The sequence below is a fragment of the Hordeum vulgare genome, chromosome 2H, assembly GCF_904849725.1.
Source record: "Hordeum vulgare subsp. vulgare chromosome 2H, MorexV3_pseudomolecules_assembly, whole genome shotgun sequence".
In the NCBI taxonomy this organism is placed as follows: domain Eukaryota; kingdom Viridiplantae; phylum Streptophyta; class Magnoliopsida; order Poales; family Poaceae; genus Hordeum; species Hordeum vulgare.
In genome coordinates, this window is record NC_058519.1 from 522,131,332 (window position 1) to 522,158,408 (window position 27,077).

Sequence of the window (27,077 nt, forward strand, 5' to 3'; positions counted from 1 at the left end):
GCTAGGAAGCATGGTAAAGAAAGAGAGCCATGGGTTCAGAGACCTATGCCCTTTCCTCCTAAGCCATCCAAGAAAAAGGATGATGAGGATTTTGAGCGCTTCGTTGAGATGATAAGACCCGTCTTTCTGCAGATGCGGTTAACTGATATGCTCACGATGTCTCCGTATGCCAAGTACATGAAAGATATTGTGACTAATAAACGGAAGATACCAGATCTTGAGATCTCCACCATGCTTGTCAATTATACTTTCAAAGGTGGAACTCCTAAGAAACTTGGTGATCCCGGAGTGCCCACTATACCTTGCTCCATTAAAGGAAACTACGTAAGAACTGCCTTATGTGACCTTGGAGCCGGTGTTAGTGTTATGCCGCTTTCTCTTTATCGTAGACCTGAATTGGATAAGTTGACACCCACTGAAATTTCTCTGCAAATGGCCGACAAATCAACTGCTTTCCCTATCGGCATTTGCGAGGATGTGCCTGTTGTGGTTGCTAACACCACTATCTTAACAGACTTTGTTATCTTGGATATTCCCGAGGACGATGCCATGGTTGTCATCCTTGGAAGACCCTTTTTAAACACTGCAGGGGCTGTTATAGATTGCAACAAAGGCAATGTCACTTTCCATGTCAACGGTAATGAGCACACAGTGCACTTTCCAAAGAAACGATATCCAGTACATTGCATCAATGTTATCGAAAAGACTTCATCGATTCTCATTGGGAGCTTTGAATGCCCTATTCCTCGTATCAAGATGAAGTATGATTTGCTTGTTGGGGAGATACATATCCCCATTGAGGTGACTTAGTGGCTATTCAAAAATTCTCCGTTCTCTCTTGCGATTCAAGAAAGTTTTGTCATAAGGACTTGATCAATCCCATTGACGGATTTCTTTCGATGAAACGGATGAATCAAAGAGTCACATACCTCTGTTTTGAGCTTTCCTTTTCTGTTGCTTAGAAGAAAAATGATAGAATTAGTTTAGTTTTTCCTATTTTCTGTTTTAGCATCCCGGAGAAAAATACCTCAAAAATAAAAGTTCTCTAATGGTCCTGAAAATTTAGTATGATTTTTTCTGGAATTTTTGAAAATTTCCGGGCCTGAGAGCTGGGCTAGGGGCCTGACCAGTGGGCCACAAGCCCTGCCACCGCCACCTACCCCCTGGTGGCGGGGTGCAAGCTTGTGGGGCCCACAGGCACCCCTCCACTCATTCCAGCTCCCAGCCTCTTCTTCCACCTCCAGAAAAAATTGTTTCGCAGCTCAAACCCGTGTTCTTGCTCATTTGGCTGTGATTTTCGATCTCCTTGCTCAAAGCACCATTCTCCGAACCGTTTTGGGGAAATTACTCCTTGGTAAGTGACTCCTCCATTTGTCCAATTAGTTTTTGCTCTAGTGCTTTATCCTTCGCGAATTCTTGCTACCTTGGTGACCCTGTTCTTGAGCTAGAAAGGTTGATTTTAGCCGATCCCAAGTAGTTTTAGTGCGTGATACAGTCTCTAGGCACTAGTAGGAGTAGTTGCTACAAGTTGGATTAATCCTTATTCACTTTTCTGTCGAAGTCTCTAAAAATTTCAGAATTTTTCAGAGCTAGAAAAGGGAAAAGATGAGGATGTTCTTGAGAGGCTCTTCAAGCCGTAATCCCAAGGAGGATGAGGAGAATCACCCCAAGTACATAGTCCCTCGAGTCACAGAAGTTCGAGCGTGTGAGTGGCCAAGTGATGAATTTTTGCGCGCCGCCGGACTTTATGAAGACTTTTATTACTTGGTGGAGAACGCAGGTCTTACTGCGTTCGTTGAAGATAAGTGCCCACAATACCTCCTCCTCACCAATATTTTCGTTCAAAGCTTCAACTTTTATCCGAGGAAGAATCCTCCCATGGCTGAGTTCATGATTTACGATGTCCCCCAGTGCATGACGCTGCAGGACTTTTGTAATGTTTGCAAATTACCTTATGTTGGGGATATCCGTGACCCTTGTCCACGGGACTTGGAGGATTTCATTGGTTCTATTGTTGTTGGAGAGGAGAGAGGAGTGTCTCGCGCTAGAATTGCTAGCATACATTTTCCTGTGCTTCGGTACTTCTCACTATTTGTGGGAAAATGTTTGATTGGCCGTGGGGAGGCTGGATCACTTAGTTCTCCAGACCTTGCGGTTTTGCGCGAAGGCCTTTATAACGATAAGACTTATAGCCTAGGAGCTATAGTAGCTCAATGGTTGAACGTGAACCGTTCTAAAGGTGTTGTCTATGGAGGTATCTATGCTACCCGTCTTGCCAGACACTTTGAGATACCCATTAGACTGGGAGAGGAAGGAGAGATGCTTCTCCCTGAGAGATATCTGGATTATGACAACATGGTTCACCATGATTTTCTGGATAGAGATGCTAGTAGACGGATGATTTATAACCTCGTGTTTAGTCAGGGTACTCGAGAGACTATTACTTTGCCTGCTCCTTCTTTGTTTGATCTTCATGTAGGCAGGTACACTATTATGCCCGCGGACATCTACGCATATTGGGGCTTGGCCCAACCACAGGCGCCCGTGCCCGAGCCGCCAGTCGAGTACCAGACGCCAGTTTATCAGTGGGAGCCAGAGGAGCTCACACAGCAGTGGCATCCACAGTCTGCTCTGGAGTATCCTGGAGCTGGTTATTTCCCACCTTGGGAGTAGACCAAGCTAGGCCAAAAGCCTAAGCTTGGGGGAGTACGTGTTCTCACCGACTTTACATTCATGCTTATGCTTTCACTTTGTTAGCCGGTGTTCACACTTTGCCACTGTATTATCCATGCTAGTTTCTTTTCGTTTTCTTGTTTTCTTGTTTTGTGTCCTTTTGAGAAAACCCAAAAAGATTCTTCTTTCTTCTTTTGCTTGTTGGGAGATTTCCCGTGTAAATAGTTTTCTTTTTCTTTGTGTCAAGGTAGAAGATATTGGTTACAATGTTTATTGGTTCTTGCATGCTTACCTGTTTAGCTTTCAAAGAGCCATATTACTTCGTCTTCTCATTTGTGTTTGCCTGCAGATTCAGCTTAGTCCAATGCGCTTATTATCGTTTTCATCGTTCGATCGTGCAAATGAAAGGCAACAATGATGATATATGATGAAGTGACTCAGACTGAAAAGCTGGTATGAACTCTATCTATTTTGTTTTTGTAAATATGACTAGCTTGTCGACCCAGATTTAGCTTTGTTGTGAGAGAACCATGTTTGCAATGAAAACTTAGAGATCATAGTTTCTGATGCATTGCTTATTTAGTTGAGAGCTTATAATGGTTTGTCTTGAATGCCAACATAGATTCTGAGATGACTATGATGTAGTATGATAGGATGGTATTCTCCTTTGAATGTTTCAAGTGGCTTGACTTAGCGCATGTTCATGCATGTAGTTGAAACAAAATTAACATAGCATCTATGATGTTCGTGTTCATGGTGACTTATATCATGTTCATGCTTGCATTCAATGTTAGTCAAACTCATTGCATCTTGATGACTGTTGTCGCTCTCTAGTTGGTCGCTTCCCAGTATTTTGCTAGCCTTCACTTGTACTAAGCGGAATACTGCTTGTGCATCCACTTCCATAAATCCAAAAGTTTTTCCATGAGAGTCCACCATACCTACCTATTTGCGGTATCTACCTGCCGTTCCAAGTAAATTTGTTGTGCCATTCTCTAAACCTTCAAGAAATAATCTGTTTTGCTTGCCCGAACCGCTCATGTGGTGATAGAGGGCTATTGGTATCTTCCATGCTATGAGTGTTATCCTCTACATGTGTTTATTCACTCTCATTCATGAGAAAGGGGCCGGTATTTGGAATGCCCAGTTCCACGCTTAAATCGAAAACATAACTGTAAAACAAGACTCCCCCCGGATTGATGTTAGTATGGACGATACCCGAGGATTCGGCTAGCCGTGGAGTGTGATTGATTGGTGGTGGGGGAGTTAAAACTTTACTTTTCTGTTTGGGAACCGCCTATAGCATGAGTAGCATGGAAGATATTGAGAACTCTTGGTCATTGCGTTGACAATGAAAGCATGCCACCCAAAATTATTATCTCTGTTTTCAAAGCTTGAGCTGTGGCACCTCTGCAAATCAATGCTTCCCTCTGCGAAGGGCTTGTCTATGTAAGCACCAATTAGAGAGCACCTCAGTCATTTTTATGCTTTGCTTTTGATTGATATTGAGTATGACTATGACTGGATCTTCGTTGCTATGAATTACAATGTTTAGTCAGCCCTTGATCTTTGAAAGTGCTCTGCATTTATGTTTTGCGGTCTCAGAAAGAACTAGCGAGATACCACCTATTCATATTGCTTCATGCTCGTTTTGATTGAAGTGTTGGTATTTGAAACACATCATTATTTGCTCGTTAGCTGATTATGCCATTGATATTAGTTTACCGTGAGACCTTTGTGTCATTTGCTTATGTGGTTAACTTGTGATCTTGCTGAAATTCTAGCTATGAGTTAGACATAGTTGCAACAACAAGATAAAATAGAGTTTGTCAAAGTTTTTATTTCTCTCTCAGTTTGTCAACTGAGTTGCTTCAGGACAAGCAAGGTTTTAAGCTTGGGGGAGTTGATACGTCTCCATGTATCTACTTTTCCAAACTCTTTTGCCCTTGTTTTGGACTCTAATTTGCATGATTTGAATAGAACTAACCTGGACTGACGCTGTTTTCAGCAGAATTGCCTTGGTGTTATTTTTGTATAGAAATCAAAGTTCTCCAAACGTCCTGAAAATTTACGGGGAGCACTTTTGGAAAATATCAAAAATATCTGCGCCAAGTTCCACCTCAGGGGGTGGGCCAGTGGGCCACAAGCCCTAGCTCCGCCACCACCCCCCTAGTGGCGGTGGGCATGCTTGTGGGTCCCACACGGCACCGCCGCCCCCAATTCTAGCTCTATAAGATCCCTTTCGTCCCAGAAAAAATAAAAAAAGAAGTTTTCGTCGCGTTTGCGATACGGAGGCGCCGCCACCACTTGTTCTTCATCTGGAGGGCAGATCTGGAGTCCGTCTTGGGCTCCGGAGAGGGGAAATCGTCGCCATCGTCATCATCAACCTTCTTCCCTCTCCAATTCCATGAAGCTCTTCATCGTTCGTGAGTAATCTATTCGTAGGATCGTTGGGCGGTGATGAGTAGGATGAGATCTACTCCCTCCGTTCCTAAATATAAGTCTTTTAAGCGATTTCACTAAGGGTCTACATACGAAGCAAAATGATTGAATCTATATTCTAAAGTATGTCTATATACATCCGTATGTAGTCTACCAGTGAAATCTCTACAAAGACTTATATTTAGGAACGGAGGGAGTATCATGTAATCGAGTTAGTTTTGATGGGGATTGATCCCTAGTATCCACTATGTTCTGAGATTGATGTTGCTACTACTTTGCCATGCTTAATGCTTGTCACTAGGGCCCGAGTGCCATGATTTCAAATCTGAAATTATTATGTTGTCACCAATATATGTGTGTTTTAGATCCGATCTTGCAATTTGTAGTTACCTACTATGTGTTATGATCCGGCAACCCCGAAGTGACAATAACCGGAACCACTCCTGGTGATGACCAAAGTTTGAGGAGTTCGTGTGTTCACCAAGTGCTAATGCGTTGGTCCGGTTCTTTATTAAAAGGAGAACCTTAATATCCCGTAGTTTCCTTTTGGACCCCGCTGCCACGGGAGGGATGGACAATAGATGTCATGCAAGTTCTTTTCCCTAAGCACGTATGACGACACACGGAATGCATGCCTACATCACATTGACGAACGGGAGCTAGCCACATATCTCTCTGTGTTATAGTTGTTGCATGATGAATATCATCCAAACAAATCACCGACCCATTGCCTACGAGTTTGTCCTATTGCTGCTGTTACTTGTCTTGCTTTGCTGCTGTTACTACTATTGCTACTACTGTTGTTACTTGTCTTGCTCTGTTGTTACTACTGTTGCTACTGTTGTTACTTGTCTTGCTTTGCTGCTACTGTTTCTACTACTGTCGCTTGCTACTGTTGCTACTTGCTACTGCTGTCACTACCGCTGTTCCTTGCCACTGCCGTTACTCGCTACTTTGTTGTTACTACTTTGCTTGCAGATACTAATCTTTCAGGTGTGGTTGAATCTGACAAATTCAACTGCTAATACTCGAGAGTATTCTCTCACCTCCTGTTTGGCGTACCAACAAATTTGGGTCGAATACTCTACCCTCGAAAACTGTTGCGAACCCACGCGCTGGTGGGCCATCAACAACATTCTTTTAGTTCTGTTGCCGGGGAGTGCTAACAACATTCTTCTGGTGCCGTTGCAGGGAAAGGTTTGTTGTTATCAGCATTCGTCTAGCCATCGCCAGAGATTGCAATCACTTCCCACTTCGCCTCCCATGGTTCAGTGATATAGAACAACTCCTTTTGTCCAACCCTTGATAGTGTCTATGAGGGTGCCCTCCGGCCATACTACTTTGCAAAGCTTTCTTATCATCGCCCCACCATAATCGGCGTGTTGGGTGCTCACTATTTTTGGCTTGACATTGAATGTATCGAGACAAAACCCGAAATGCGGATGAACCCACAAGAAAGCTTCGCATACGATGATAAAGGAGGCGATGTGCATGATGGAATTGGGAGGGAGTTCATGGAAGTCAAATCCATAGTAGAACATGAGGCCCCTAATGAAAGGATGGAGCGGAAAGCCTAGGTACCGAAAGAAATGAGGAATAAAAACTACTTGCTCACCCGACCATAGTGTAGGAATCACCTGGCCGGCCTCTGCCGCCCGGTGGGCGATGTTGCGGGAAAGGTACCCCGAGCGCTTTAGCTCCCGAATGTCAGCATCGGAGATGGTTGACACCTCCCACTTGCCCTGAGAGTTGTCCATGGCATGAGCTTGAAGACGACAACGTGAAAGGAGAGCGGAAATGGGATTAGATCTGGGTGCTCGGGCTTGGAAGAGGCAAGAGTGAAGCCGAGGATGCAGGTGGTACGATTTGTGGATCTTCGTTCCTTTTTATAAGGGACCATAATACCAAGGGTCCCTCTTACTGCGTCGGTTGCTCCGCCACTCCCACGAAATTATCGTGTCATTGCACGCATAGGCAAGCCTATGCAGTTATTCGTACCCTAGTAAATGTGGAGGCACGACCTCCTCGTTGAGAGGATGTGCCCCTTGAAAAGTGGCCTCGAGCCGTGGTTCAAGTCAACCTTTCATCAGAAAAACCTGCCAATTGAGGGACTATTCACACCTAGGCTTTTTAAATGCCTTTGCTAAGAAAGATGACAGTTTGGGAGACAGACAGGTTACTGGAGCGGTCAAATCAGAGTCAGCTGAGCATGGAGGGAACTCACCTTGGAAGACGATTACAATTGGTATGTGGTGCACCGAGGATTGAGCACATTGGCGTTGAATGCTAGTTCACGGTCTACTGAGGGAGTCCGGGCTTAAGGGGTCATCGGGCAGCTGACTAGTCTGCGCGAGGCTGGCTAGGTGGGTCATGCTATTGAAGACCGGGTTGTATGTTGACCTCTACTCAGGAAGGAATGTTCCAAAGATTGGTGTGTACTCCAAGTTTAGGAGGACTAGGTCGGCTCACCTATCCCCGATTATTGTCGGTAACTTGTAAACCCTTGGGCCCGTGGTGTCAATATAAACCAGAGGGCCCTATTTGTGTATAAGAGACTGAATCATCTAGGCTTTAGCATATACGATCTCGAGGTAGATCTACTATGTAATCATCTTCATCAATACAATCAAGCAATACGTAGGGTATTACCTCCATAGGAGGGCCCGAACCTGGGTAAACAATTGTCTCCCCCTTCTTCCTACAACCCATTGATCCAAGGTCCACAGTTCAGGAACCCCAACCCGAGATATGTCGGTTTTGACACCGATAGTCATCTCTTATGCTTCATCCATAGGCTCTATCATGTATGCAATAGTGTGCACAAGACCTGATGTTAGCCTTGCCATAAGTATGGCGGGAAGGTTTCAAAGTGATCCAGGAATGGAACACTGGACAGCGGTCAAGAATATTCTGAAGTACCTGAAAAGGACTAAAGAAATGTTTCTCGTATATGGAGGTGATCAAGAGCTCATCGTAAAGGGTTATGTTGATGCAAGCTTTTACACTGATCTGGATGACTCTAGTCTCAAATCAGATACATACCTATTCTCAATGGGGGTGCCGTAAGTTGGTGCAGTTCCAAGCAAAGCGTGTTAGCTCATTCTACATGCGAATCGGAGTACATAGCTGCCTCAGAGGAGACTAAAGAAGATGTGTGGATGAAGGAGTTCATGACAGATCTTGGAGTTGTGCCCAGTGCACTGGATCCAATGACTCTGTTTTGTGACAACATTGGTGCCATTGCTCTAGCCAAGAAACCAAGGTTTCAGAAGAGGTCCACACACATAAAGAGACGCTTCAACTCCATCCGTGATTACATCAAGGAGGAGGGCATAAGTATTTGCAAAATGCGCATGGATCTGAATGATGCAGACCTGTTGACTGAGCCTCTTCCACGAGCGAAACATGATCAACACCAGAACTATATGGGTGTTAGATTCATTACAATGTAAATCACATAGTGATGTGAGCTAGATTATTGACTCTAGTGCAAGTGGGAGACTGTTGGAAATATGCACTAGAGGCAATAATAAAATAGTTATTATTATATTTCCTTGTTCATGATAATCATTTATTATCCATGCTAGAATTGTATTGATTGGAAACTCAAACACATGTGTGGATACATAGATAATACACTGTCCCTAGTAAGACTCTAATGGACTAGCTCGTTGATCAAAGATGGTCAAGGTTTCCTGGCGATAGACATGAGTTGTCATTTAATAACGGGATCATATCATTAGGAGAATGATGTGATGGACAAGACCCAAACTATGAACGCAGCATATGATCGTGGCAGTTTATTGGTATTGTTTTCTGCATCTCAGGTATCTATTCATGTGACCATGAGATCATGCAACTCACTGACACCGGAGGAGTACCTTGTGTGTATCAAACATCACAATGTAACTAGGTGACTATAAAGGTGCTCTACATGTATCTCCGAGCGTGTCTGTTGAGTTGGCATGGATCAAGACTCGGATTTGTCACTCCGTGTGACGGAGAGGTATCTCAGGGCCCACTCGGTAATACAACATCACAACAAGCTTGCAAGCAATGTGATTAAAGATTTAGTCAAGGGATCTTGTATTATGGAATGAGTAAAGAGACCTGCCTGAACTAGGTATGGTGATACCGACGGTCAAATCTCGGGCAAGTAACATACTGATGGACAAAGGGAATTGTATATGGGATTAACTGAATCCTTGACATAGAGGTTGAACCGATAAAGATCTTCGTATAATATGTAGGGGGCAATATGGGCATCCAGGTCCCGCTATTGGTTATTGACCGGAGAGTGTCTTGGTCATGTCTGCATAGTTCTCGAACCCGCAGGGCCTGCACACTTAAGGTTCGGTGACGTTTCAGTATTAATGAGTTATGTGTGGTGTTAACCGAAAGTTGTTCAGAGTCCCGAATGAGATCCCGGATGACACGAGGAGCTCCGGAATGCTCCAAAGGTAAAGATTGATATATAGGAAGTTGGTATTTGAGCTCCGAAAAAGTTCCGGGGTAATACCGGTTTTGTGACGGGAGTATCGGAAGTGTTTCGGCGGTCCACCGGGAAGGTCCACCTGTCCTGGAGGTCCTCATGGGATGTGGTAGGAGGCGCACTAGCCCCTAGTGGGCTGGCCGCCCCTCCCACTAAGGCCCATGTGGCCGAAGGCAAGAAGGAGGGCTGGCCCAAGGGTGGCGCCACCAAACTTGGTGGGCAAGCCACCTTGGCCGCCGCCCCAAGCCCTAGGGGAAACCCTAGGGGCCACCGGCCTCCACCCCTCCTCCTATATATATATGTGAGGATAGGGAGGGCTACCGCACCTTAAGCCATGGTGTAGTCTCTCCCTCTTCCTCTAGATCATCTCCAGCTCTAGTTTTCTCGGTATAGCTTGGTGAAGCCCTGCCGGGACAGCTACTCCACCACCATCGTCACGCTGTCGTGCGCCGGAGAAATCATCTACCTCTCCACCCTCGCTTGCTGGATCAAGGAGGTGGAGATCGTCATCGAGTTGTACGTGTGCTAAACGCGGAGGTGCCGTCCGTTTTGCACTAGATCGTGATTGGATTGTGGGACGGCTTGCGATTTGAATCGTGAAGACGTTCGACTACATCAACCGCGTTTCTTAACGCTTCCTGCTTAGCGGTCTACAAGGGTATGTGGATCCGATCTCTCCTCTCGTAGATGCTCATCACCATGGATAGATCTTGTATGTGCGTAGGACATGTTTTGTTTCGCATGCAACATTCCCCAACATCTCACTCTACAAGATTGCCATCAACTTCAATATTAAGAAATCCTACCTTGACCAAGTACCAACAACTACCTATCGTGATGCAGGAATAATACAACACAAACTATATCCTTGACAATATTTGGCTCAACTTCACTCGTGTCATTTTGTATATATACAAGTTGTTCCTTGCATGACTAACCCATGTAGGAGGACCTACTTCAAAAAAAGAAGGATGGATCTAAACTCAAACACATGAGCAGCCACAACAAGTCCACCTTCATGCTTTCATCATTAACATCACCCTAAGGTATGTAATCATATCCTTGAGGAAGCTTTACTCCAAGTCATGAGTCAAAGCATCTCTAGTGATATGAATACATTAAAAAGCTTAAACGAAAGACGGTAACCTCATTTTAAGCTTAATGATGAGTATGACCTATGATCAAGTGCTCTCACTTGGCTCGTAAGTCAATATACTCTAACATAGGTAACCTAGTCGCCGACCATCATCTAGATGAAGTTTGTTGATTGATTTAAAGTCTCATTTTCATCTTCTTGCTAAACAATCAATCCTCATCTAGTTGGATTCTACCATTACAAATTTCTTGAAAATCCTATTCAAATTCATAACAAATCTTTCTGAAATTTCATTGCCTAGTGAGCTGAGTTTGTCAATTCAAAGTTTCTGTTTCGACGTCAGAGTCTCTCGATGGAATGGATCGGAGTCATCAAGATGGCAACAATGTTGCATAAAATATCTTCGGTCCAACCGACATGAATCCTCTCGGTGACACCGATGTGCCTTGAAGACTGAATATGTTTTTGGTCTCACCAATTCATTCACTCTCGGAGTCACTAACTTGCTTCTTTCGAAAACCCTTTGCAAATACTCTCTTTATAACTTGTTTCCAGCTCCACCCAATGATTGCGTTCTCTCTAATGCGTTACTACCTGCTTGCTAAGACGCTCAATGACCCCCACTCTAGGACCCTTCTTGGAAAGTGATGCCAAAGGGGGAGAGAGTAATCAAATCTTGTATAAAGGGGAAGAGCGATCAAATCTTAAGTATACTTCTAGTGGAGGAGGAAGAATGATCTATCAACATGCACAAAAAGAGAGAGTTCTATATGTTTCTAAGAGTGGAGAAACATATGAAAAATGTTCTAAATGGTTTCGAAATTATCTCACCCTACCTACTCCCAATATCTGCTTGCTAAGATTCAAGAGAGAGGAGGTTCCACATTTAGGAGAGACAACTTTATTGATATTTCATTGAAAATCCTTAAAAAATCTTTTGGATACGTGTTAATCTCAAAAGAATATCATTTCTTCTACATGTCATCTAAATCTTGGTATCCTTGAAACTTTTGCATTTGTTTTGAAGAAATACTCTTGTGTTATCTAACCTTTGTTTTCTGAAGCACGTTTCTTCAAGTAAACACTCAAGTAACTCAAGGCAAGTATATGCATCTCACGCATGCTCATGATATTTTTTGCAAAAGAAACCCATGAATATGAATATATATCACTCACACATGTTTGTTCTCATGCATATAGCCAAGATACATACGACTTGTCTTGTTTCCCATCCTTGTGTGCTCCTGCATTCCAAAAGCAAATATTCTCTAAAGAGGATTGCACACTTGTAGGGAGAGTTTGCTCTAGTCATGTGTCTCTCAAAGCTATCATACATTATGTTTCCTATCCCAAATTGAAGCTTTGATTGTATGTTGTCATCAATTACCCAAAAAGGGGGAAACTGAAAGCACAAATGCTTCCTCGATCGTTTTGATGATTAATGACAACATACATTTTCTTTTGGATTAATAGTATTATCCAGAATATTTCAGGAAATGTTCAAAAGATTGGCATGGCTAGGATATGTAATGAGGAACCCCTACGGTGCAAAGGAAACATATTAGCAAAATCTTCAAGACTCTACATTTTGCTTTAAGTGATCTTGATCACATTGATTCCATAGGAAAGCTAATATTATTAAAAGGGGATGTGGTATTAATGATGATCTGATTGCTCAAGTGCTTAGAGATTTGCCACAAAAAACCTTCAAACACCCTCTCATATCCAATTCTATCCAAAACCTTAAAAGCCAAATCGGTCACATCGAAGTGTCTCTTTCAGTGCCATCGAGTCACCCATGACAAAGCCTAAGCCAAAATCCTAGAATCTTGGTGCAACCGAGATACGGTTCGGTGCAACCGAAAAGTAGTGACCAACCTTCTAGTATCAAAATATTTATTTCCAGAATCTCCAAGATGAAATACTCGGAACCACTGAAGTGTTGGATCTGCATAGGTTTAATTGATCTCACCGAGTTGTTTCATTCGGTCTCACCGAAAAGAAAAAAGTTGGAACCTTTTGCACTAATTGGTGCCATCGAGATTTATCTCCGGTGTCACCGAGTTGGGCAATAATATTGTAACGATTGAATTTTTGGTGAATGCTATATATACCTTTCCACCACCTCTTTCTCTCAGAGAGCCCTGAGAACGAAAATACACTTCCACCATTAATTTTCGGAGAGAGAACTACGTACTCATGTGTTGAGATCAAGGGATTCCACTCCAACCAACAGATCCTTGATTTCTAGCCTCCACAAGTTGTTTTCCATCCAATTAGCCTCTTCTACCAAGCCAATTTTCTGTCAGGGAGTGATTAGATGTTGATGAGACTATCTATTGAAGCACAAGAGCAAGAAGTTCATCATCAATGCAATATCTATTACCTTTTGGAGAGTGTTGTCACCTAAATTGGTTAGGTGTCGCTTGAGACCTCCAAATCACGTGGATTTGAACCAAGAAGTTTTTAAGGGCAAGGAGATCGCCTACTTTGTGAAGATATACCCGAGCGAGGCTAGTCCTTCATGGACGTAAGCCATGATAACATAGACAAGGTTGTTTCTTCGTGGACCCTTCGTGGGTGAAGCCCCCCGTGGAATCGCGTAGCCGTTACTCTCCATGGGTTGAACTCTCCATCAACGTGGACGTACACTAGCACCACCTATCGGAAGCATGCCAAAAATCATCGTGTCTTCATTGCGTTTGATCTTCCAACTCTACCACCCTATACTTTCTTGCATTTGCATGATATTTACTTTCCGCTGCTCAATCTCTAGATATGCATACGTAGGAAGCTTTGGATGTATCTTAACTTGTGCAAAAATCTGCCTAAAACTCAAGCAAACAAAAAACTGCCTTTTATCTTGTTAAACGCCTATTCACCCCTTCTAGACGCCACTTCTCGATCCCACACACGACGAAAACTCAACTTCCCCATGCGACTCGGGCTGGCAATGGGGATCACCCATGCGGGTATTGGACTCACATCCCCGTCCATGCGACAACCTTTCCATGGCCGTCCCTGTCCCCATACCCGTCTGCGGAGATAAAAAGGCTCCCATCCACACCCCCGTCGTTTTTAACCCCGCGGGAAAACCCATACACGCAATCAACAATTTTCGATAGCATTTCAGTACAAAAAGTTAGCCTTTGACGAAAAAGGATTTCCCTCCGCTTTGTATTATAAAGCAAAAAAACAGCCTTTCAACATAATAAACAATATGTTATGACTAGGTTAGGCATTTCTTACTTTTTTTGGACAAAGTGATGGGAGGGTGGAAATTTGAATGGGCAAGGGTGGTAATTACCTGGGTTTACTATTTTTTTTAAACGAGGCATTTTTTTTGCCATTTTCATTGATTAAGTAGAAGAAAATTGACCGATTGATTGTCAGAAAACCAGGCTAAAACCGATACAATACACAACCCATATGACACGACACCACTGATCAACCTGGTCACCGACATGTGATCCGAAACTGCAAAGAAGAAAGACATCCGTCGCGGAGTCGCAAGCGTCATCGTCATCATCGGTTGCTTCGAACAAGTGACTCCGACTTCACCATCAAGCTCGAACATCGAAGCCATCCCACAAATAGCTGCAAACAAGCCATGACGGCACATGCCATCGGATGACCATACGCGCGAGCGGCCGACAGCTCCGACCTTAACGACGAGTGTACTAAGGTTAAAGTCCACATGACTTCATGGATAAGGCAAGTAACGAACGCATATAATGTTATCCCATCTTCATCCCGGTTTGGTTCGTTGGGTAAAGTATTTGTCCCACCAACTTTGCCATGAACTTAAGGGCCAATTCTTTTCACCTCGTAATTCTGTAGAATTATAATTCTAGGAAACTGCCCACAAAAACGTCTGGTCATAGAATTAACTGTCCAGTTCTTTTCTGTGATTCTAGCATGTAATTGTTGTATGAGTTGTGTGTTAAAATGTCTCAAACGCCCTTAAGTTGAAATGGTTGATGAATTGCAAACACTGTATTATTTCTAACAGTTTATGTCTAATACGAAAACAAAACGAGTTGCAAATCCTGGAAGTGGCGACCCGACGGGAAGGAGAGGAGGAGAAGGGGCGGCCGGTCTTGGGCGGCGGCGCAGGAGCCTCCCGGTGACGGATCTGACGAGGCCGAGGCCAGGGTCTAGGGCGACGGAGTAGGGTGACGACCGCCGTCGAGAAGTGGCGGCCCGGCGGGAAGGAGAGGAGGAGAAGGGGTGGCTGGTCTCGGGCAAAGTGCAGGAGCCTCCCGTCGGCGGATCTGACAAGGTCGAGGCTGGGGTGTGGGGCGACGGAGTAGGGTAGCGGCCGTCGGCGGATCCGATGGCTGGCGGCTGCAACCCTAGCTCGAGCGCTGGGGGTGGGACGAGCACGAGCGTGGGCATGGGGGGGGGGGAGCGGGAGTGGGGAGGCTCGTTTTGGCTTTTTAGCGGTCTGGCCATAGTGGCAATTTGGACGTATTTTGGTTGTTCAATGGGTAGGAGTTCAAAATGAAAGGTTTTCTTTTGAGGGGCTAGTTAGAATTACGAGAATTGCGAGGTTTCCACAATTCTGAAATGCACTACTGATTCTGGTAATTCTCAGATGATTTCTGGGGAAGAAACGAGTTCTTTTGTAATTATAATTTTTCGGACAGTAATTCTTCAGAATTAAGTTAAAAGAACTGTCTCTAAAGCTGACATGTCCTCATTGCCTCATAGAGTGATTTTTTTTTTCGTGAAACCCCTGAATTTATAGATTACTCAAGGGGCACAGCAATATCGATGGTCAGCAACCGCCGATCCGACCACAAGCCACAACCATGGGCCGCACCGCCCCCCCTCCTGCCAACGGGACCCAGGAGAAACGTGAGAGCCCCACCGCAAAACTTACGCCCTCCCTCGGCACGGCTACGCCCACACGGACGCACGCGTCCCTTCGTCACACTCCAGGACTGCATACCCCGGACGCTCCCCTGGTGCCGCCCCAACGCCGCGCCCGTCCCCCCTCCCCGCCGCCCCCGTCTCGCACCTCTCGCGCGCGTGCCGTAAACGCGAGGGCGTCCGTCGCCCGGATTGCCGGAGCGGGGAGGGCGGGAATCTAGGGTTGTCCCCCCGATGGACGGCGGGGAGAGGACCTTCAAGGCCAACTTCAGCGCCGAGGGGGTGGCGCTGCTGCGGCAGCGCGTGAGGGCGAAGCTCCATGAGCTCATGGGAGATTACACCGACGACACCCTCGTGGTGAGTGCCCCCCCCCCCCTCCCCCCACCCACACCTCCACCCCCACCCCGCGCGATGAGATGTGGTCCCCCGATCCATCGCTAAAACCCTAGCGGTTATGTCGGTATGATCTGGTCCTGTAGGAGTAGATAAGGTTAGCCGAATGTTCGGATTTCTCGGGATCGCGTGTGATGGTGGAATTGGGTTAGTTTAGGTTCATGCGCAGTACCGTGCTATCTGCATTGGGGTTTAGGTTCGGTTCCTATGTTCTGATGAGGATTGTGGGGTTGTTTAATTTCCCACCCAAGTTCAGGCGCTGCACTTGACCTGTGGAGTAGATGGTGCTTGCAGTATGTGGGATGAGATTATGCATTTTCTAAGGGAGCATTGAGGATTAGCTAACCAATATGGGATGAGATTGCTTGTTGATTATTGTTGCCGAGTTCAAGAATTGGTCCAGTTTTCAGTACATGTCTAATTGGAGTGCTCCCATTGGCTGATTTGTCTGTCGGAGCTTAGTTTGTTTTGAATGGACCTTGCCTATACAGGTTGCTGAAGACACGGATGCCTTAAAACAGTTGATATGAAGTGTGCCTTCATTGTACAAGCCCACGCACCACTGAGGTTGCTGATCTAACTATTTATTTTTGCGTGACAGGAGTATGTCGTGGTGTTGCTCAGGAATGGAAGACGGAAGGATGAGGCTGCAAAGGAGCTGCTGGTTTTCTTAGGCGATGACAACAATGCATTCGTATCCTGGTTATTTGCTCCATCCAAATCATTGTAACTAAGTTTCTTTTGTTGTATTACCATTTATCTGGCTATACTGATAATCTATGGTCATGCAGGTTGTGGGATCACCTCTCCTCAAATTTGCATCTTTATGTGCAATCCAAAGCTGTCTCTGCTAATGATGAAGCTAAAAACACTCGCAGTACTGCTAGAGGATTGCCTCTGCATAATTCATCTAGCAATGCACAGACTAGTCGTGTACCTGAAGCTGAAACTCAGAAAACAACAAGAGTTCAACCGAAGAGGGAATGGGGAGGAATTGTTCGAGAACAATCAGACGCTGTTCCCCTTCGAAGTGTTGTAGCTCCTGTTTCGCATGCAGAGGAAAAAACTAATCATACACAGGCTGTAAGACGAACCCGCTCACCGGACATGCATAACCATAGAAAAAGAGGCAGAGAGGAGGACACACGGCCAGTCAAGGTCTCTAAGGCTCTCCCAATCACATAATCTGATTTTCAAAATGTCACCACATTCATGGCATGCCTTTTCTGTTGTTTTATGTTAGATGCAAGTCATATCATGAATCAGGCAGTCCCATATTAATAAACTAATATCTCGGCATGTGCTTTCCTCTAATGTTGTAAGTATATTAGATAATCATGCTAATTGACTTTGTTTTTGTATTTCATTTGCCGAGTACATGATTGAGCAGTATTCTTTTTTATGTTCACAACACATGTATTCTGATAATATTCTTATAATTCTTGATCATCTTGTCTGCCGTCGTCGATGAAGAAGAAATTCTAATAGGGAATGCAATTTGAAAGACCTGCTTTTGTGCTACTTGTGTTTGGGCATAATTAATAATTTTTACTGTTTACATGTTATAAATTCACAAAACCATGATATGCCTGCCTAATCCTGTTATAAGATTTGTATTTAGCTTCTGATAATTGAATTCTGTTTTTGTCTGTAATTAAGTTAGTATATATAATTCCCTATTCCATTTTGTAAAGCGTTTTTTTGAAAGCTCTTAACTTTCAAGGAAGTCTAGTTCCACCCTCGACTATGAAACCTGATATTTAGCATCCTAAACTTTCAAAACTAGATTGGCTTCAACCATGACAGACATGAAATTGATGGGTCAACCATATTATTCTTGTGATGTGTCTTATCCTTGGTTATTTATATCACTATCATGTATGATTTCTGAGCCTGCTGTACAGCTTATAGCTGTTTAATTTTCATACGCCGAGTAGCGCATCAGTTAAATAAAATAATACTCCCTCCGTCCCAAAATAAGTGTCTCAAGCTCAGTACAACTTTATACTAAAGCTAGTACAAAGTTAAGACACTTATTTTGGGACGGAGGGAGTAGCGTTGTAAACATGTTATATGAACATTTTAGGCTGTGCGATGCACATTTTTCTTGCTAGCAATACTCTATTGGGCACTTGCATTCATGTCGTGTTTTTTAATTCCTGTGGTTTCTGTTGTCCTCTCACCTCGCCGTCTCTGCATTGCTCCTTGGTTATTGCCCTGCCTACTTCTACAATGCCAAAACATATTATTGTTCTGCCTGAGCTCCATTTTTCTAGCAATGCCTGTAAAAATCTGCTGCTCCATTAATTCTTGTTCTTTCTGATAATAGTTTTCTTATGTTTTTTCCAGAAGACATCCCATGAAGTCATTGGTGCACCACGCCGGCTTCTTCAGTTTGCTGTTCGTGATGCTGTCAGACTTGTGCAGCCACCGACCCCGAGGTCGGAGTCATCTTCCAAGCGACTACGTTCTGTGGTGTCTACCGTAGAATCAGATTCAGCAGCTAATGGTAGGTTGCAGAAAATGAAGTCTGATGTGAGAGTACCAGGTGCCACAGCAGCATTTAGAGCCGCAGCTGAGGCTGCTGAAGATGTTCTCAAGGACAGATACTCCTCGGAAAGCGTCTTTGACAGGCTGGGTAGAAGGCCTCTGTTGGCTACCACTGAAGAACCATTCGATTTCAGAGAAAAAGATCCAAAATATGGAGAATATGAGCACATAGATAATGTCCGAGCAGAAAATCAAGTAGAGTTTCATGACAGAAATCAGTATGTTGCCAAGGATACTTGTATGTATGACAGCGGAACAGAGAAGGCTGCTGATTCTGCATTCGATACTGATCGGTATGATGACACCGGTGCAGTTAGATATAATGGCGTGAATCCTTACCAGAATAAATTGTCTTCTAGTGGAGGCAAAGAGTCATCAGTAAAGTGGTACAATAAGGCAGAAGGAGCTGCTGGGGTAAGAAGCAGAAGGTCGATAGCCCAAGACACACGTGCTAGCTCAGGACCAAGACCATCTGAAAAGATCTTAAATATATCTGTTAACAATAATACACGGAATCCTCCCTATCATGAAATTGCAAGAAATGCTGGCACATTTGAGCATCAGGTGCCCATTGGAAAGAAAGATGTTGGCTCAATAAAATCAAATGCGACAGTTGCACATGCTAAAGTTACACACATGACCGATAAATCCAAAGTAAGTTTCCAAGGGCTAGCATTTTCACTCCTTTTGAAACTCTATATTTGCCAAGTGCATGGATAACTAGTAAGAAATTGTTTTCCATAGCATTAGGAGGTTGAGATTATCACCTACAAAGTTGAGCTTCTCATATGCTATGCTCAGAAATGTATTCTTTTTTAAATTTGTTTGAATTCAAATCATCCAGCAATATACTCCCTCCGTCTGGAAATACTTGTCGGAGAAATGGATAAAAATGGATGTATCTAGAACTAAAATACATGTCGTAATTTTGTTGTAACACACATGTCGTAAGTTGAGCTCGTGAAGTAGAATCTATGATTTTCATGCTGGATATCTTGTCGTAATTTTGTTGTAACACACATTATACGGATAGGTCAACAGATCTGATAGGTTTGTTGGAACATAAGCAGCGCTGATATATTTGCCTACATCATTTATGTATTATTTGCTTCTCTGCTTGTCTTCTGTGCCCGCACTCCATTTGTGAAAGAATTGTATTTTCTGTGTTGTTTTGTGATGGATTCCCAAAGTATAGGGGAATGTGCAGATCCAGTAAATATTGCCTTAAAGGGCTATATTTTTACAGCTGTTATATAATAACCTTATTTTAAATTACATTGCAGGACCTGGTGCACTCAAGTTCATTGGTGGAGGCAACGAAGGCTTCATCAGTTGGTATGTAAAGCATGCATCGCTCAAGTGCTCATTGCTATAAATTTCGAGTGCCTTAATCATCTCAGCGGAATGTCCTTGTGGAAATTCTTAGGCCCCGTTTGGAGCATATGATGAGAAAAACGTAGAAATTGGGAAAACATAGGAATTGAGATGGCATGCCTCACAAATTCTATGGGAATAGAAAACACAAGAATTGAGAAAAATAGATGTTTGGATTGTAGTAGGATAGGAAAAACATGCGAAACTTTTCGAATTCAGACCTGACCACTGCCCATTACAATTAGCCGTTGGCTTTCTTCCTTCACAACTAGCCTCGTTTTCCTTGCATATGTGAACATCATGCCCTCACAATGCCATTTGCAGGCTAGAATGTTTAGTACAACAATCAAGTCATGATATTTATTGAACCTTGATGACGAGATCCGATCTGTTGTTGCGGTGTTATGACCAGAGGCCCAGTTAGCCAAACTGGCGAGGCCCAGTTAGCCAAACTGGCCCAGTTATCTTAATAATATCAGGGGCTTAGCCCAGTTTATTATAGCCTAGGGAACTTATATATAGTCATGTAATCAGCACTTTTGAGACTAATAAAAGATCAATCTATTTTGATCAGCTCCAACTAGGAGCCGGTGCCCTAACCCTAGCCGCCTCTTCCATCGCGCCGCCGCCCCCATCCGTGCGAGACGGCGCCCCTGCGCCGGCGACCACAGCCGATCCCCTCTTTCCCCTACAACCTCCGGCCAAGACCCGGTAGAACCCTAGTTTCTACCAGTTTGGTATCAGATAACTTCGCTGCGATCATGTCTTCGCCGCCGCCCACCTCAACCCTTCCGCTGCCGTCCACCACCAGCACGGCCGGCGCCCCGCAACTGCCTGCGCCGGCCTCTTCTGCCGCGCCGCATCCTGCTGTCCTCACCCCGGAGGAGTTGACCGACACGATCCGCGACTTGGCCACCGCCGTTCAGGGTATCCGGCTCTACCTGGCCGCCCCTACGGGCCGCAGCCGGTCGCGCCACCACCGGACCGCGCCGGGCCGTCGTGGCTGCCCTGGCAGCCGCCACAGCTGGCGGCAACCGCCGCGCTCGCCTGGCCGCTGCAGCCAACACTGCAGCTGCCTCCGCCACCCTCGGCCGGGTTGCTGCAGCTGCTGCCGCCGTCACAAACCACCTCCGGGCCGGGCCCTACCTCTGCGCCGGGGGTGCCGATCCACCAGCTCTGGGTTCCCCCCTCGCCGTCGCCTCTACCGGCCTGGGTGACCGGGTCGTCACAACCGGTGTACACGACGGCCTCGGCGGCGCCGCCGCACATCCAGTCGCCACCGGTGCCACCCCCGCAGTATGACGTGCCCTCCAGCTTCGACGGCCCCGATGGGTACCCGACGCCGACCCCTGCACTACTCCGCGCCGATGAGCCGTACTGCCAGGGCGGCTCTACACACATGCCGTCGCGCTTCGCCAAACTGGACTTCGCCACCTATGACGGCACTGAGGACCCCCTGAGCTGGCTTAACCAATGTGACCAGTTTTTTCGGGGGCAACGGATGCCTGTGTCGGATCCCACCTGGCTCGCTTCATATCACCTTCGAGGCGCCGTATAGACGTGGTATTACGCTCTCGAGCAGGACGAGGGCGGCATGCCTCCATGGGAGCGTTTCCGCGAGCTCTGCCTCCTACGCTTCGGGCCTCCGATCCAAGGGAGCCGGTTGGCGGAGCTTGGCCACCTACCCTTCACCTTCACGGTGCAGGACTTCGCCGACCGCTTCCAGGCCCTGGCGTGTCACGCGCCTGGCGTGACGACTCGCCAGCGGGCCGAGCTCTTCGTCGGGGGCCTCCCCGACCACATCCGCGTGGACGTCGAGATGCGCGGACCACAGGACATCCAGACGGCAATGTACTATGCCCGCGCGTTCGAGCAGCGGGCGGTGGCTATGCAGCAGGAGTTCCCGGCCCATGCACCTCGCCCACCCCCTCAGCCGCTATGTCTGCACCCAGCCGGCCTGCCCAGCCGACGACAGGGACGCCCGCCACAGCAACAACTTGACCGTTTCGTTGGCTAACCTCGGCCGACCAAAACGAACGTCGTCGCCAGGGGTTATGTTTCAACTGCGATGAGCCCTACGTGCCAGGCCACGTCTGCCTGCGCCTCTTCTACCTGGAGGCGGACGACTATGTCGCGGAGGATACAGCTCCCTCCGAGCTTGCCGAGGCGGCAGCCCCGACGTTAGCCACCGCTCTTGTGCTCTCCCTGCATGCCCTTGCCGGCATACGAGCGGAAACAACGATGCTGTTGCCAGTGATGGTTAATGGGGAGCGCCTCTTAGGTCTCCTGGACACGGGCTCTACACACAACTTCCTGCCCGTGTCTACTATGCATCGCCTGGCCCTCCAGCCGACGGGCGGCGAGCAGCTCCGAGTTACCGTGGCTAATGGTGACTGTCTCCGCCGCCATGGAATTGCGCAGCAGGTTCCCCTCCTCATCGGCGACGAGTCCTTCGCCATCACGTGCGCCGGCATCGACTTGGGCGACTACGACTTCATCCTCGGCGTCGACTTCTTGCGGACGCTCGGACCCATCCTTTGGGACTTCGACGCACTGACCATGACTTTCTGGCATCAAGGGCGCATGGTGCAGTGGAAGGGCGAGGGTGGTACTTCTCCAACAGTTCCCTCTCAGCTGTCAACCGCCATAGCAGACTCCGAGCCGCCCCTGTTGGCTCATCTCCTGCAGCGGCACAGCGACCTTTTACCGGTGCTCCTTGTTCACAAGCCCGGGGGCTCGTGGCGTTTCTGCCTCGATTACTGTGCTCTCACTGCCACGACGACGAGGGTCAATTTTCCTATACCGGTCGTGGAGGAGCTCCGGGAAGAGCCGCCAGGGCCACGCTTATTCCCTAAGCTCGACTTGCGTTCTGGCTACCATCACGATCACTTCGAGTTTTTGGTGATGCCTTTCGGTCTCTCCAATGCACCGGTGACACTCCAGGCCTTGATGCACAACGTACTTCGGACCAGCTCAACCCTCCGAAGGCACCTTGGGAGCAGCTCAAGGAGTTCCGCCAACATTTTCTAGATGTCCAACTCGAGGACGAGCTGTTTGCGCAGGGGGGAGAAATGTTATGACCAGAGGCCCAGTTAGCCAAACTGGCCCAGTTATCTTAATAATATTAGGGGCTTAGCCCAGTTTATTACAGCCTAGGGAACTTATATATAGTCATGTAATCAACACTTTTGAGATTAAGCAAAGATCAATCTATTTTGATCGGCTCCAACTAGGAGCCGGTGCCCTAACCCTAGCCGCCTCTTCCATCGCGCCGCCGCCCCCATCCGTGCGAGACGGCGCCCCTGCGCCGGCGACCACAGCTGATCCCCTCTTTCCCCTACAACCTCCGGCCAAGACCCGGTAGAACCCTAGTTTCTACCATGCGGCCTGATTTTTCACGGCACTCCACCTTCAGCAACAGCAACCTCTCACCCGCGCATGCGATGTACGCGAAGTAGAGGGGTTGAACCTTAAGTTTTAGCATGAGAAAACCAATCTCGACGATGGTACTCACACGCAAAATAATTTCCTCGCAGAGAAATCGGAACACAGAGGTTTTCTAAAGCTTCTTCCAAAACGTAGGGATTTTTTGACAGCTTCCCTCAAAACTCGATACGGGTATTTACCCTAAAAACACATCGTGTCTATTCATAAAATATAACCTGCATTACATGGTGCACCGACCAGACCTTAAATAGGAGATGGCCTATCTTGAGCTGCAAGCTGGCCAACTCAAACTATCTCTTGGCTAATAAAAAATAAACTATACTTTATAAAATAATTAGATTGCCTTATATTTTCTGGCACATAACCGTTACAGAGAGAAAACAAACGACACTTTTTGACCTAAAAAAAGACGCACCTGCAGGTGGACTCCATCCTGCAGCGCACAAGCACATCAAATCCTTTGGTCGACGAGGACTCCCAGCGTGCACATATAGCTGATCTGGTGGCCATGACCTACCAAAGTAGTAGTAGTAGGAGCCATGTACTCGTTTCTGCTTCTTATCTCTTTGGTTTGCATGCAGTGTACCTGGCTCAAAGAAAACAAATTCCTTTTGACATTACTCCGGTGCATGGCATAGTTAGGGACACCAACTTCTCCCGATTCCCATGCAAAATATCTAGCAGACAATTCTTCCAGATAAACACATGTACATTAGTTAGGGACTCCAGCTCTGTTTTCATGCCAGACAATTTTCCATTAGATATGACTGGATGTTTATTTTGCTGTGAAGTGTGAAGGGTAGAAACCCAATCCTGTGGAATCTTATTTCATGTCCATGTGTTCCAAAGGCCCCAAGGGAAAACTTTCCTATGAAATTCATATCTTCTAAAATTCCTGCAAAAAAAAAAAAGTTTTTCCAAATGGGCCCTTGTAGCTTATTAGAACCATACCATTGCCTTTACTACTAATCTACTATGAACTAATAACCGTAGTTGATTGTGCAACACATCCTTTATTTCATGTAAAGTTTCTGCACCAGTTTTTCTTGTAGATATCTTTATTGTGGTATGATTTCTTTACCCTGTTAAGTTAACATGTTAGCTCTGTAGGTTTTCTCCCCTCTCATTTGTTAAGCAGATTCTTTTTTTGTTATTATTTTCAGTTGGTGGATCTACAGGCCAACCTGAAAGTGCCCCTGATTCTAGAACTGTCTTTGTTAGCAATGTAAGTATTTTTATTTCTTTTTCTTTTACCCTTCCGGTTGTGAAGAGAAGAGTTTCTGTGTCACCAGTGATTGATTTATTGGGCTTTTTTAGGTACATTTTGGCGCAACAAAAGATGGTCTTTCTTGTCATTTCAACAAGTTTGGGGCCGTGCTAAAAACTCTTATTGTATCTGATGGTGCCACTGGTCAACCAACAGGGTATGAATTCTTACTCCCCTCTGAGCAGTCTAAAACATCATCATTTATTTAGGTAATAAATATCCTAAGTTCTTTTTATTTCTTTTTGTCTTATCAGCTCAGCGTACATCGAATTCTTGGAAAAAGAATCTGCAGAGAAGGCGCTAACGCTGAATGGAACATCTTTTATGTCACGCATTTTGAAGGTAAAACTTCCTTGGCCTAACTTCTATGTTTTTTTATAGGTTTTGTTGAAACTTTTTGGTTGACATTCATGATTGAGCTGCTCTAGTAAGATTTGATATTGAACATCAACATGATAATATACTTTGTCTTTACTGGAAGCTCCATTAGTTGCGCCATTCTTTCATCAGTATGCTCATTAATGTTTTCTGTCTTGCATGCATGGGATCATAGCCTATCAATAAATATGGAAGTAGAAAGTTATATTCGAGCAATTGCAGAAGATTTTGCACTTTCGAGTGTTCACGTGGAGTACTTCCCATGACTTGTCATGCATATCTGTTAACTATAGTGGTGTGCTGCAGGTTGTTCGAAAAAGCTCTGTTGAAGTGCCTCAGCAGCCTGCCTGGTCCCGTGGTGTTCGTGCATCACCATTTGCTTCCAGGCTCATCAGAACCGCATACCCAAGGCCCACATTCCCTGGGGCTATGCGTGGGCGTTTAGCAATCAGAGGCAATGCTCGGAGTTTTCAATGGAAGCGCGGCACTGCTGATTCCGTGGATGCCGGAAAACCAAGTCAAGCTACACCTGTAACACCCGGGAATCAGATGGTAACTCCGATAACGCGAAGCTTCACCTACACACGCACCGAGCCAAAACAGGATGTTGGTGCGACTGCAAACGTTTGATTAGCTCATCCCCAGCCTGCTGGTTCTGATGGAACTCACAGAGATAGCTCGAAATTCCTGGCCATCTCATAGTTTAGCCTCTTTTGGTAAATACTATTTAGTTGCAGAGCTTAGTGAGTGGCTTGTTTTATGGAACTGAATATTTGAGTTATATTCCGTGAGTGATTTTGTGTGCTCCCCCATCGGAGAGGCGTTCATGCTGTGCTGGCTATGTTGAGTTCGTGGGAGTGGAAAAATGTCAAAAATGAGGCTGTAGAATGTTAGGCACATATGAACATTATTTATTATTGATAGATTATGCCAGCTTCCATGGAATCCTGTTAAACTGTGTGATGGTGTATACTTTCTTCTCCAGGAGTTTTAATACGGCATTCTTGTACTCCCTCTGTCCAGTTTTGTACTCCCTCCGTTCTTAAATATAATTCTTAAATATAAGACCTTCTAGGGATTCTACTAAAGGACTACATACGAATGTATATAGACATACTTTAGAGTATAGATTCATTCATTTTATTTCATATGTAGTCATCTAGTAAAATCTTTAAAAGGTCTTATATTTAGAAACGGAAGGAGTATGTAGTGATCTTGCATGTAACACCTGTCCATTGATCCGGGATGTTATAGTAGGTGTGGCAGTGTACATATTTTATCCAAAGAGGGTACATTCTCATCTTGGAACCAGCGAAAACTCACGGGTGACACAAGTCCAAGCATCTCTGTTGTCTTACTGAAAGGTAACAAACATATCTACTGTCTTTCAGATGAGTATTATTATCTCTATTGTTGAGGTAATAGCACCAGGGATCCTACAACTTGTTCATAATGTGATGGTTTGATCTCAGAACTTGCAAAGTGACCCTATTTGATCCTACAACTTGCTTTTTTTTGTGCAGTTTTAGTCCACAGCGCGTCAAGTGGGCAGAGTGGGACAGAGTTGGTGGTTTTGCAAAGTGACCCTTCCATTTATCACTTAATAATCAACACCCACAGAGTCTAGCTGCGTGCTTCCCTTGACTGACTCGCTGGTTTTTGCCGATTCCGTGGTGCCGAAAAACCCGCCACTGCATCGGCCAGCACACGCAGGCATGCATGCGATGCTCTAGGCCTCTGCCAAATGCTGGCAGGAGCTGCATGCACACACACATCGTGCACGAGATGCTGCATATCGGCCGGACCGCCTGCCTAGCCGTGTTGTCCACAAAGCAATTACCTATTTTTTTTAAAAGAAACTTACAACAATTACCTGAGGCCAGCGAGAGCGCGAGACGGCCGAGGCGGTGTCTAGACCTTGCCTCGTACGTCAGTTACTCCTAAATACAAGTTTTTTTTAAAAATTCTCAAAAGACTACATACAAATGTATATAAACATATTTTAAAAGACAAAGGTGGTAGTATATTACAAGACAAAGGTGGTAGTATATCATATGATATACTACCACCTTTGTCTTGTAATATAAGAT

General features: G+C 45.5%; 1 protein-coding gene across 2 annotated transcripts; it reads left to right on the plus strand.

The window, feature by feature from the left end:
* The first annotated feature begins 15,673 nt into the window (after positions 1–15,673).
* LOC123426982 (protein gar2) lies at positions 15,674–25,932 on the plus strand. 2 transcript variants are annotated; one of them, XM_045110906.1, is made up of 9 exons: positions 15,674–15,935; positions 16,573–16,673; positions 16,763–17,129; positions 18,324–19,175; positions 19,805–19,856; positions 24,506–24,567; positions 24,660–24,766; positions 24,864–24,951; positions 25,294–25,932. In XM_045110906.1, the coding sequence occupies exons 1-9, from the start codon at positions 15,813–15,815 to the stop codon at positions 25,615–25,617; spliced, it is 2,076 nt and encodes a 691-aa protein (XP_044966841.1). In that variant the 5' UTR covers positions 15,674–15,812; the 3' UTR covers positions 25,618–25,932. The 2 variants fall into 2 exon arrangements, with proteins under 2 accessions (XP_044966841.1, XP_044966840.1); XM_045110905.1 differs by having other exon boundaries at positions 15,675–15,935; positions 18,321–19,175.
* Positions 25,933–27,077: the final 1,145 nt, after the last annotated feature.